General features: G+C 33.7%; 1 protein-coding gene across 1 annotated transcript in view; it reads left to right on the top strand.

Annotated features, from left to right (window-relative positions):
- The first annotated feature begins 673 nt into the window (after positions 1–673).
- Positions 674–13,850, top strand: part of LOC136852541 (sonic hedgehog protein-like) — a 233,354-nt gene continuing 220,177 nt past the window's right edge. The window contains exon 1 of the mRNA XM_067127281.1: positions 674–1,171. Coding sequence (XP_066983382.1) covers positions 815–1,171 — 357 coding nt within the window. The 5' untranslated portion in view covers positions 674–814. The remainder of the gene's footprint in view (positions 1,172–13,850) is intronic.

The following is a 13,850-nucleotide window of genomic DNA, read 5'->3' as shown; positions in this document are numbered from 1 at the left end:
ATTTCTGTATATCTACATCAATGCATACTGTCAGGAATATGACTGGGAATTAATATGAAAAGATTTATATGTCAATAAAAACGTCTCTCGTTTATTCAACAATCTTTAACAGCAATGCATATTATCTCTCACTTAACTAGAAAATAACAAGCATCCTCTCGTTCATCTGGGCGACTGGCTTAAACCTATCCCATTTAAAACAAAACAAGGCTACAGTAAATCCACAGATATGCTGTACATATAAATTCAGGCATCCGCAATGATAAGCGAAGGCAATCAACGAAGGAATTCTCACAAATACAGCCAGAATGATCTAAGTTCCTTCGGGAGACTTTTGGCTAATAGGAGACCTTAATAATAAACCTTGTCTGAGGCTGTTTTTGATAACAGCATGTGATATCGGGGGCTCTGATCCTTTACTTTTATAGTCTTGGGGCAACCAGATGGAGAGAGAGAGAGAGAGAGAGAGAGAGAGAGAGAGAGAGAGAGAGAGAGTTCCTTAACCAGGTGATAGAAGGTACAGTAAAGTCTCGGAGGCTGGGGGCAAAGAAGTAGGCGGGGTATAGTGGTGCGGCGCGATACGTGATTGGCTGCGCGACGGGGCAGGCTCCTCCTTCCTCCCCGAGGCCCCTCCTATAGCGTCCCGCCCCGGGGTTTCGACAGTGGGGCAGGCTCAGTGTTGTGGTGGTTTAGAGTGTGTATGTGTGTCCGCCATGAGTGGTGATCAACCCAGGTCACCGGGCGACCTGACCTAACCAGTGAGTGTGAGTGTGTGGAGAGAAGAGAGAGAGAGCCTTAGAGCGCTCAGGCCAACATGGGTCAGGGAGCGCGCTCGCGCGCCTCTTACTGGTGGGGGCAAAGGACCCCGCGAAATTGGAGGCTACAGGTGTACACGTGTTTTCTCGTGATGAGCGTCCTGTGTCAATCATGCGTTCAGTGCTGTGGCCCAGGTCGAGGGGGTGGACGAAGGAGGTCACCTCGCAAGCTGACCCCTCTAGTGTTCAAGCAGCATGTGCCCAACGTGTCTGAGAATACCCTGGGGGCATCGGGGCTCACCGAAGGACCCATAACTAGGAGTGATCCCAGGTTCCACGATTTAGTGCCAAACTACAATTCCGACATCATTTTCAGAGATGAGGAAGGGACGGGCGCAGATCGTCTCATGACTGAGGTAAGAAATTGCACAATTCAGTAATAACATCTGAAAAATATATATCAGTAAAATCTAATCACAACAAGAAAAAGCAGTACAGTTAAAGAACTTGATTAATATCCATTAATAATATGTGCCCAAGACGAACTATTTGCAAAAAAAAAAATTTTTTTAAAGCAGTACGATAATAAAATTAGTCTTATAATCCGTAAATCAAAGGCACAAAAAATGGAATACGCATTAAAAATATTGAATGTAAAACTGCATTTAATATAAAACGATTTTAAATAATATATAGTAGGGTACACTTATTTAGCAGACGCACGAGTTATAACTCAACCACTGTTAAGAAGAAAGCAGAATCTCTGAGATTGAGATTAGGTAATATAAAGATGAACTGTGCCGCTTTCCCTCAAATCCATAATAAAGACACTGATAATAATGGATGAACAGATTAAAAAATTAATAATTTGGTTTTCCTTCAGCAGAAAGTAAAAAATTTTTAAAAATCTAAGTTTTAAGAAAAACTCAAAGATTCCTCAAGGAACTGAAACTTCGCGTTAACTTGTTTATTTATGAATTTCATAAAATTGTCATAATTTTCCATCTTCTCTTTAAATGGGCCAGAGCCCCTTTACAATAAATGCTTTAGTGGTACAAATACTAAGGGAAAAATAATGTAGGAAGAACATGGGCGAGAAATATACATTCCTAAACACATTTAAATGAGAAATCCCGATACCTGGAAGTAGAAGTCAACAGCCGCGGATACTGTACATTCAACTCGCTGCATCATCTACCTCAACCAGATAACGAGTAAATTTTAATGCCAACGCACGAAAAAAAAAAAAAAGTGAGCTGTTCAACTAGATTCGCGTAACTGGTGCGTTTTGTACTTGATTTAAGCACTGCCATTACAGCGGGTCTCAAGGTAGTTCTCCCATGATTGCTACGACTATATTACATTTGTATTTTACATAATCCGATCTTTCCTTGCTAATGAATGTCCCATTGCAGCGCAGTCACCCTCTCTCCTTAAAGCTTTTTATTCTTAAAGATGTATCTCCTTCGCATGGTCATAAAAAACAAACACTATATTTCTCACTGATCATCGCCAAGTGTCAATAAACAATAACGTCCCTGCCATCCTCATGAGACCGAAAATAGTCGATGTTACTTCAAAGGTTTCGTCCAACAAATATGGATAAATATTTATGTTCTTTATGGTCCTAATCTTGGCAACTGCTTGTTCGCAACTCTTGATACCTACTCTACTACACACGGTCGATATCACTGGCATCACTGATACTTCAAGGATGCAACATGTTTTTGTCTGGAAATTATAGAGCTAATTCACATCAATATCCAGTAATTAATACAGCTATTATTTTTTATCAAATTGTTACGTTAAAACTGCACATTTGACGAGATACCTGGACAATCAAGAAGACGCTGTGTTTCTTCTTAAAAATATTTCATTTGATTTTGATTCCTTTGTCTATTAACATTAAATGCTGAATGTCACAGAAGCTTTGCATATCATAGAAAAAATAAAAAATAAAAACAGCAATAAATTCAATCGCATAAAACCGATACTCTCGTCGTCTATCAAAATGTCCTGGTGTGCATTATTATGGAGATGTAACTCGATAATGGTTCGGTGTGGAATGCTATCCCCCATGGCCTAAATAGCGTCGTTACCATTGTATATATTTCTCTTAGTGCTGGCATTGTCCGACACTTCGTCTCAGCCCTTGCAAGAGGATGAATGCGTCTACAGTGCTTAAAAGTTACAGCAAGGCGGTCCGAGAATCTTACCATTAATTTGATGGTGTCGCAACTAGCGAGGTCGTGTACGCCGTATGACTTTCCAAGTGACTGCGAGCATAAAAAGAGCACATGTTGGGTTTCTACGAGGCGGTTCATAAGGAATCAGCAAACGTACCGATTATTGTCGAATGCGTTTCAATCTCTATAGGAACGTCAAGTCTGCAGCTTTCAAAGATCCGGAATCTGGAATCACTGTCAGTGCAAAGCACAAGCATTAAGATCTCAGAAAGCCACTTTGAAAATCTTGTTTTCTATACCTGATTAAAATATTAACTTCTATACCATAAACGTTGAAGGGATTAAAATCTGCAAGTAATACTAAAATAACTATTATCTAAATAATTACAGCCTTGGAGAAAACATGTGGATACCATGTAATAATGAATTCGCTTGAATTATTCACAGACTGAACATTTTCAAAAATTTCTGCTTGCAAAAAATGCAGATTTAAGAAAATGTCAATGTGGTTAGGGCAACTTTCAATATACTGCCTTCACAAGGTTTATTTGTCTGGGGATAAAAGTGCTTGTTGAATAGTTTACTGAGAAACTATCTATCTATTGAATAGTATACTGAGAAACTATCTCTCTATTGAATAGTATACTGAGAAAGTATCTATTTACTGAATAGTATACTGAGAAACTATCGGTCTTTGAACAATATACAGAGAAACTATCTATTTATTGAAAAGTATACTGAGAAACTATCTTTCTATCTATCTAGATTAAACCAGCCTTATATGTTGGCACGGGCTCTCTTTAGCTGCCCGTGCCCGTGACTGAGAAACTACACAAACATATCTTAAAGCTTGGTGAATAAAGTTCACTTTACAGTTTTCCAAAAAAGAAAAATTTTCATATGAAAAAATGTCTCCTTCCAAACCGCATACGGAACGTTGTTTTCATATTTAGATAAATCCTACCAGATTCTTTACTGATAAAATTTTAACTGGCATAGCATTAGACCTTTCCTTGGCTTTGATCATATGATGTCAGAAAATCTATTAAAGCTACGTCATTAAGAGTAAAAATTTCTGGAGAGAGCTTTCCTACAATATATATATATATATATATATATATATATATATATATATATATATATATATATATATATATATATATATATATATATATATATATATATTGTATGTATGTGTGTACATACACATATCTATCTTTATCTATATCTATCTATCTATATATATATATATATATATATATATATATATATATATATATATATATATATATATATATATATATATATATATATATATATGTATATATATATATATATGTATATATATATATTATAACCACAATGTCCTCTTAACATCTTGAATCTTCAAAAAATTTTTGGATGCACTATCACTACAAATCCTTAGATCTAAATATAAGAATATGAAGTAATTATGGTGCCCGGTAGCAGGATTCAAACCCGCACTCAGAGTATCAGAACGATGTCATTTTGATTATTGCAGTTGCATAAGTATCTGGTAAAAAATAACCAGTGGATCCTATCTATTTATCTATCCATCCATCCATCTATCTATCTATCTATCTATCTATCACACACACACACACACACATACATATATATATATATATATATATATATATATATATGTGTGTATATGTGTGTGTGTGTGTGTGTGTGTGTGTGTGTATGTGTGTGTAGGCTTTATGTATATATATATATATAATAGAAACTACTGGCATTTTTTCACTAGATACGCATGTAATGTAAAGGATTGTGGTTATTACAATAATACATACATTATATATATATATATATATATATATATATATATATATATATATATATATATATATATATATATATATATATATATATATATATATAAATATATAACATATACATACATAGCGCGCTTGTGGATTAGAAGTTTCCAACCTTCTACAGCGGTCCCTATACTTAACGATCAAGCTTTACTGAATGTTCTCACTTCTGTTGATAAAACCCAAAGGAATTGCTTTTGATATCGCTTTTAAAACATTATTTGTGGATCGAAGTTAAAAAAAATCAATAATTGTCTAAAGCATCAATATTTATTATGAAGTAATTCTGCAGCAATGGTTTTAACAGCAGTTTTCAATAAAGTTTTGAATCTTGGCCCTTTATTCTGCAGGACGAACTAAGTATGACTTTTTTTAATACCACGATTATTTGATAGACGAGTGCTGTTGATTTTCGAAAAGATTCGGGACCAAAATTATCCAACGGCAGCAAGACTTAACATATGCAATAGACCTGAGGGTTAGCAGAGGATAATAATGCGGCTGGAAGATAATTTCAAAGGATAAAAAAATAATATTTGATTCGGTAGAGAACAAATTCTGCAGACTCGAAAAAAAGACTCCGAAGCAAAGTCCCAACCGATTTGCCTGTCCGACTGCTGACAATTTCTATATCTTTTTCTGCTCTTTCTAGGTATGTGGAATGAACCAAGTTTAGCATATGACTCCTGTTATTTTGCTTAACCTTATATTAAACGAACCTATTTTAACGGGCAGAAATGTGATTTCACGTGACGAAAATCTTGTCAGACACTGATTTTTATCGAATGATCATTTTATAAGTTCCTTTCATTATCGAAATACTTTACCGATTGAGGTTCTAGAATACTGTGACTTCGATGGCGGTTTTTTGTCGGCAGTAGAGGAATCTCTTAAACTCGCGTCTCGACTAAGAAGAAACTGCAGCTCTCCCGGACTCTTTTCTTTCACAAAAGACGCCTTCATAAAAGATTCGCCTCTAAACCTCTCCAGAGAACGCTGAATACTTTCAACTGGAATAAAGAAAAATCTACAAAAACTAAACATTTCCATCAAACTATGTATGACTGATGTTTCTGATTTAATAATGGCAGTTACCTGAAGAAACAATAACTAATTGTTTTCAAAGGGTGGAATAAAGCTAAGAAAATACAATTAAAGCAGACGCACTTAAAATGCAGAGCATATCTTCCAAGGAAGGAACAATGTATTCTTTCCTTACATTTACAGAGTCGATGGCCATGATCGATGCAATGCCAGTCTACATAAACTATTATTTTAGTCCACCTTTCTTCTTTTGATAAACTGATCAATCAATCACTGTAACATTTTTAAACTGGGCAAAAATGCATAAGTGTGAACCAAATTATCTAAGCACAAGACAAAGGCACTTCAGTCATTCTGCATCGCGCAACAAAACTGGAAACTAGGCCACAATTTTGTTAGGAAAATCTACATGCCAGTATTTAACATGTTTGTTCCCTTATAAGGGCAAACTTATTATCGTTGATATTCTTTTATTATTCATTTCCATATTTACCTTCGCCTTCGTTACTGTATTTCTCGCGTACTGTACTCCAATTACTATATTTAAATACCGTTGTAACAGAGCAACGAAACATTCTTTTAAGGAACGCTATAAAAGAACGCTAACTTTGTTTAAAATAAACTACACTATTAGGACAAATGCTAATCCTTAAGCAGCTCACTTTTGTTAGTAAACAAAAACTGCTGCCACAAATACATCTCCGCATCATCGGAAAATTTTTCATCGCTGAAATTCTGCAAGCATTTACGAAATCCTACATTCCGAAAGGAATTTAAAGTAACGCAAAAAAAATTTTGAAGGACTTTAACGCTTTCAAAGAAATTATATTTGTTTAAATTGATGAAATATAACCTATGTTGTACATTTAAGGATCTTGTGAAACAATTACAAGAACCCGTTCTAATCGAAAACAAAATCGACTATGCAAAGCGGCAAAAACTGTGAAATTACTCATATACACGTTAATATTCCAGATTAAATCGAGGATACACGCACACTCAAACACTATATATATATATATATATATATATATATATATATATATATATATATATATATATATATATATATATATATATATATATATATATATATATATATATATATATATATATATATATATATATATATATATATATATATAAATATATATATAATTTATATATATATTGTATCTCTCTATCTGTGTGTATATATATATATATATATATATATATATATATATATATATATATATATATTAAATAGATAAATAGATAGAATATATATATATATATATATATATATATATATATATATATATATATATATATATATATATATATATATATATATATATATATATATATATCACCTTTTATAAAAGTAAGACCGTACAATATGCACTAGTGTAAAAAGCATGCGACAGGGATGAGTAACTGAGAGGGCTGAAAAATCGAAAATAGCACATCTACATACCACGGCAAAAATCCAAAAAAAAAAAAAAAAAAAAAAACTCGAATCTTACAAGCGCGAGACAATTCCTGAATTTTATCAAGTACCTTATTATTACTTTAACATAAAACACCCTCTTACTGGAAACGTTAAAAATTGAATCACTCTAGTAGATGCCCCATAAAACACAAGACGACCGTGCTGGACTTAAATCTGATATTCTTGAATGAACAGAAATCTCAACCCTGAAGCAAACGCTTCAGAATTACTGAAAAAAAAGAGACCGTAGAACACTGGGAGTGAATATCTATTGTTAACGAATTATACACTTTACCTTGAGAGGATTATCCCATATATCGACGCTGAAAACAAGAATACTGTGCATATCTCGAATGCCGGGACCAATCACGCCCACAAATTCGATCCGATATCGTAGCACTGCGCAGACAAAGTGTATGTCTTTATCTGGGATTGGTCAAAAAGCGCGCAAATTTCATATTATGGACCAACTGATGAAGCAAAGTTAATAGCGAAACTCGTGGATACGGACAGAGGTCTAAGATTTGCAAATATTTGAATATAGATTCTAAAATTTGGATAACGAAGCCGTCCGATAAAGACGTCAGTATGCACGTACACAACAGCACACGTTTACACTGAATACACAGAAAGCCAAACAGAAACAGACATAGAAACATTTCAAACTACACATCACATTTTTATACTAGCGTGAGCAGATACTTGTATTTATTCTATGGTGTAACTAAGGTCAAAATGGCGACCAAATTGGAAAGGTGAGAAGCCGAGCGGTAAAACCTACTCTAAAACAGAGGAAGAAGAAGAAGAAGCAGCCCTGAAATAGACGAAATTGGTCGTCATTTTCTTTTCATCTTTGTTCAGTGTTCGTCATTTGACCGGAAAAGCATTGCTTTGTCGCCGGTAGAGATAAGTCTTGTCAGCCTCTTATCACTGACGAGACCTTTAACAGCAAAAAAGAATTCTCAGTTACCGGTAATCTTTTCTCATTTGATCTATCTATCTACCTGTCTCATTCCCGAACGGAATGTACGCTGAAAACCCGCAAAGTTGAGCTGATATGTATGTCAGCGGTAGTGATTTTAACGCGTTAGCGTAATTCGCTGTTCTTCTAAGTTCGTCTTCGACATACTTACAGGGATTTCCTATTGTGCAAATAAAGAGACCAAGGTTTAGATACCTTTTCAGCATTAGCTTCTGTGTTAAATAAGAGTCTAAATATTATTTGTCCTAATAATTATTACTTCAAAAAAACCAGAAAAGCTACAATTTCCGCCTACAAAAAAAATTAATTCACAAATAAAACTTAATTATACAGTCAAAGCATACTAATAAAATCTTACTTTGCAATATCATGTGACAAAACAATTTTAGAGTCGAACTCATATAAATAATTTTAAAGTGAAAAGCACGTAAAAGACCGCATAAAAATATTTAAATACTACAAATGAAAACGAGATTATAGAAGAGCCACAGATATCCGAAATTTACAATGCATGAAATTAGGAGAAACTAAGAAAAAGATAATCGGAATTTATAATCAGTGAATATATGATGAAATGGAAGACAAAGCGTTTCGAAATTTATAATGAATATATTTGAGAAAATGGAAGAAACTGATATTTTGATGTAATGCTTAGAACCTTCGGAATGTATCCACCTGTCATGAAATGCAAAAGAAATTCTGAAGATGTTACAATACAAGAAAAAGGGGAGGAAGAGTTATGATGTTCTCCTTAACTTCAGCTTATGTTATCATAAGGCGTTTTAAAACCATCAATACTTCCAGATATGCAAACTATAGCGATCTTACATAAATTATTATTTCCTTCTGAATGAAAGAATAGTTCTGAGCCCCAAAGTGAAAAATAATTCCAAAATAATCGCCAAAGATGAAACTGATTTCAGTGTAAGCGAATACCCCAAGAAAATAGCAGGGTAAAATTCAGTATTCTGAACTGCCTTTTATTTTTCCTCACGTATTCCTGTATGTGTGTGTGTATGTGTATATATACATATATTATATATATATATATATATATATATATATATATATATATATATATATATATATATATATATATATATATATATATATATATATATATATATATATATATATATTATATATATTATGCGAGATTAATTTCAAGGTAAGCTAAAACGGCTAAGCACTGTTTTTCAATTATGTCTAAAAGTTATCTAACTCTTCAACGAAACTAAAAATAATCTGATAATGATGCTGAAAAAAGCACCTGCATTCCTCACACCTGTCAGTATCGCGTAGACGGCTGGCTCGCATAACGACGGCGACAAGCGCACAATTAAACCACCTGTTGCATACCTTCAGCTAATTCAGCAGCAATCGAAAAGCAACTGCAGTCACAATAATGGTTAAGTATGCATACTGCCGAAGCACGTGAGAGCACGAGGAAGCCAGTATTCATATTCTTATTGGCGAGTTTTGTTGATTCTAATTTTCCTGTTATATCGACCGCGCCTGCAAAGCGCGATTCCGATGCGCACGGGAAAAGCTGAAAGGATTCATTTTATATATATGTGTGTACATACATATATAATACATATAATATATATAATATATATACAAAGAGAATGAACGATAGAAATGCCACATAAAAGCATAACCGATACAAATTATTTTTCCCTTGACAGTAATAGTAAGCAAATTTTACATCCGACCTCTCAAACAAAATGTAAGTAGTAACATCCGCACATGAATAATCCCCATGGGAACTTTGGGCTGGTATGATCTTTAAAAATTTTATCACTGAAATATGTTTAAAGTATACAAGGTACCAGCCTGCCGCCGCCCCGCTTCTCGCTCTCTCTCTTATATATATGAATAATATATATGTGTGCATATATATATATATATATATATATATATATATATATATATATATATATATATATATATATATATATATATATATATATATATATATTATATAAAATATATATATATATATATATATATATATATATACATAAGAAGCGCTCATAAGAGAGGTGAAAGAAAAGATCGAAGACTATATATATATATATATATATATATATATATATATATATATATATATATATATATATATATATATATATATATATAATATATATATATATATATATATATATATATATATATATATATATATACTACATATATATATATATATAAATATATATATATACATATATATATATATATATATATATATGTATATATATATATATATCTATATATACATACATGTATATATATATAAATATAAATAGACACATATTACTACATATTACATAAATATATACATATATATATATATATATATATATATATATATATATATATATATATATATATATATTCGATGGAGTGTTACCTCACTCAATAATCTCTTCCTTACCGATAAAGACCATCTAAATTGTTCAAGTAAAGAGCCTACTTTTTCATTCTAACAGCGTTGTAATGACATTCTTTTTTTTTTAGCAATAAGAGGCTAATGGGATGAACCCCACCCCATCATCTGGCCCAGGCCCGAAGAAAACTTAAGGAACAGGAGGAAGATGATGAGCGATTCTGTCAACCTGCCACTAAAAGTACCTTGTGGCTTTTCACCTGCTTCTTATGGCAGCGATATGACACCGAAGACGGTGACCTCAGTCACTGTTTCAAAAGCAAAACTACTGTTCGCTCTCTGCAACGCGTGGCGGAAAAAGTAATCCGCTGGAGCTAGGAGCAGTGCAACTACTTCTATGGAATGAAAGATTAAGAATAAAACAAAGGGCTAAACGGATCAGACTCGGCTTGTTCCTTCGTAACGAGAAGTGTATCACTTTATTTTCAAATCTATCATCGTGGGATTTTGATGGTCAAAATCAACAGAAATGGTTTGCAGGCGCGACCAATATTCAACTACTGAACACCTGAAAAGCTGACAGCTTGCACACTTACGGTATAAAAATCAATATATTAAGCGGAACTAACATTATAGCCACAGCAAAAAAATATATATATATTTCTATTTTGTTTTGTTTGGGGGTTATCTAAAAATGCCAAAAATAACTGCAGCTAGCTGTGGCTCTCAAACCATCAGTGAAAACGTTATCATCATATAAACGCGTGAAACCGAAAAAAAACTTGAATAAAACCATCGCTGCAAAAGAAAGCTGAAAATAATGGTCACCATCTACATTTGCTTCCTCATTACAAACATATTAAGTTAGTTTTACTAGAATAAAACGGGTCCAATACTGTGTATTTCATATCTCCATGATATGCATCTCTCTCCCAACTTCTGTACTCCTTAATCCAAGTGACATTCAGGACCAAACCCACACATTTTTCCCCCCTCTCCTTCTTTTGGCACCCGCTGGACTCCATACAGATACCCAAAACACGTGCCCCAATACATTAGGATTCTAAGTAATAAGAGACAGTGAGTTGTCTGGCAGTGTCAACAGACTGGAATACAGATGTGATCTACATGTAACCAACTGTCACTCAAAGTGCGCGTTATTCTGTGTTGCTAGAGTCCCAAAGTATAGAATTAAAATTAATACACCTTGACACAAAAACCACTGGGATTATATTAGCACCGAAAAAACATGAGGCTCTGATGGTACCAAATACTGTATATGGAAAAGTATTACAATGATACCACCGGTCACATGAAGAGAAATCATTCTATTACCAGGATTCACCAAAAATAGATATCTTAATCAGTCACCAAAATTAGAGGGACCCATATTTGAAAATATAAACTGTATATAGAGCGGTGCAAATAGATAATCATACGCCAACTTACATTAATTTGTGAGTTTTTCGTTAAGATGTGCAACACTAAAAGGTTTTGCAACAGCAACAATAAAAAGAAGTAACTTTAATTAGGAGTCAATGGCTATAAAATTTCCTGGTAAGGGTAATGATTTACAACAACAGTCACCGACATCATAACATGCATAATAATAAAATCATTTTAATTACCAATATTGTACTACAGAAATTACAATCATCAATTCATTCGCGATTTAAAGAGAGAGAGAGAGAGAGAGAGAGAGAGAGAGAGAGAGAGAGAGAGAGAGAGAGATAGCAGGAGATTAATTTTGATAACAGTGTCTGATAAAACCAAATCATTAATAGTACACTGGATCACTAATTGCCATGCACAATCGTTGTTGGCCCGCATTGCATATCACAAAGAGGACACATTCTCTCTCTCTCTCTCTCTCTCTCTCTCTCTCTCTCTCTCTCTCTCTCTCTCATCTCATGCCCACACAGACACACACACACACGTTTTATATACTAAAGTGAGAGCGTGCATGATTACACAAGGATTAATTCTCAAGTGCAATCCAACATAACTGGAGCGTTTATAAACATATATGCAAGTATCACCGTCGCCGACACTTTAGGTATATAAGTATATTTTCCCGCAGAGGAAAAACATAAACTCCGGAGTTTATATGCAGAATTTAATCTCCTAAATATATGCCAGGAAGCACAAGGAAGAAAAAAGAAAGGATTCTTGGGGATTATCTCTAAGTTATAAGACGGCATCCCTAACGGCCTTCCCAGCCAAAGACATGCTTGTCCATCCCCACACGCCCACCCCCCATCGCCCTCTCCCTAGTCGGCTTTTTCACTTTCTCTGCCTAAATGTAAAACGATACACAAGTGAGATGTGTTCGCAAGCTGGATTATCCATTGCCTTGAAGCCATCATTTTCTACCACCGAATACCTAAAGTATTATTGCACTTCGCAATTACAAATTAGCAGAAAGCGACTTGTACAATTATGAATACTTCGCCATTGACAAAAGGTCTAAGAAAAAAAAAAGTATGGGCGCACACACTATTTACATGCACACAATCACAATCACACGCACACACACACACACACACACACATATATATATATATATATATATATATATATATATATATATATATATATATATATATATATATAAATATATATATCTAAATATATATATATATCTAAAGTATATATATATACAGAAATATATGTACATCTGAAATGCCTTAACTTAGAGAAATGTTTATTATAGTTTTGGTAGCATTCAAAAGTCTCTGAAGGAGATATGTTTATTATAGTTTTGGTAGTATTCAAAACTCACTGAAGGAGACATCACACCGCAATAGTTTAGTTTTCAAATTGAAGGACTGCTCACTCTATGTTTCATGACTAAACATTTAGAAACTTGAATCATAATTAGGCTAAGCACCTGCTCATGCCAATGTTTTCATCAAATTGAACGAGATCCATTCCGAAAGACAAGTGTGAATTATCAAGCACCGTTTCAATCCTACTACATTTAAGTGTCACTATTAATATGATATTGCACATCGTTATTATGTTGTTGATGGGGTGTTGAGTACTGTTTGACCCTAATGGGTCAAGCAACATTCAAGGCAAAAAGCTCAATTACAAGCCTGGCCCGTTTAGCGCAGGCGCCAATCATCGTCTTCCTACCAAATGAAGTTGGAAACCACAGACTAAATGGGCTGTTAACC

The sequence above is a fragment of the Macrobrachium rosenbergii genome, chromosome 3 (genome assembly GCF_040412425.1).
Source record: "Macrobrachium rosenbergii isolate ZJJX-2024 chromosome 3, ASM4041242v1, whole genome shotgun sequence".
In the NCBI taxonomy this organism is placed as follows: Eukaryota; Metazoa; Arthropoda; class Malacostraca; order Decapoda; family Palaemonidae; genus Macrobrachium; species Macrobrachium rosenbergii.
This window is presented reverse-complemented; position numbering and strand designations above follow the sequence as displayed.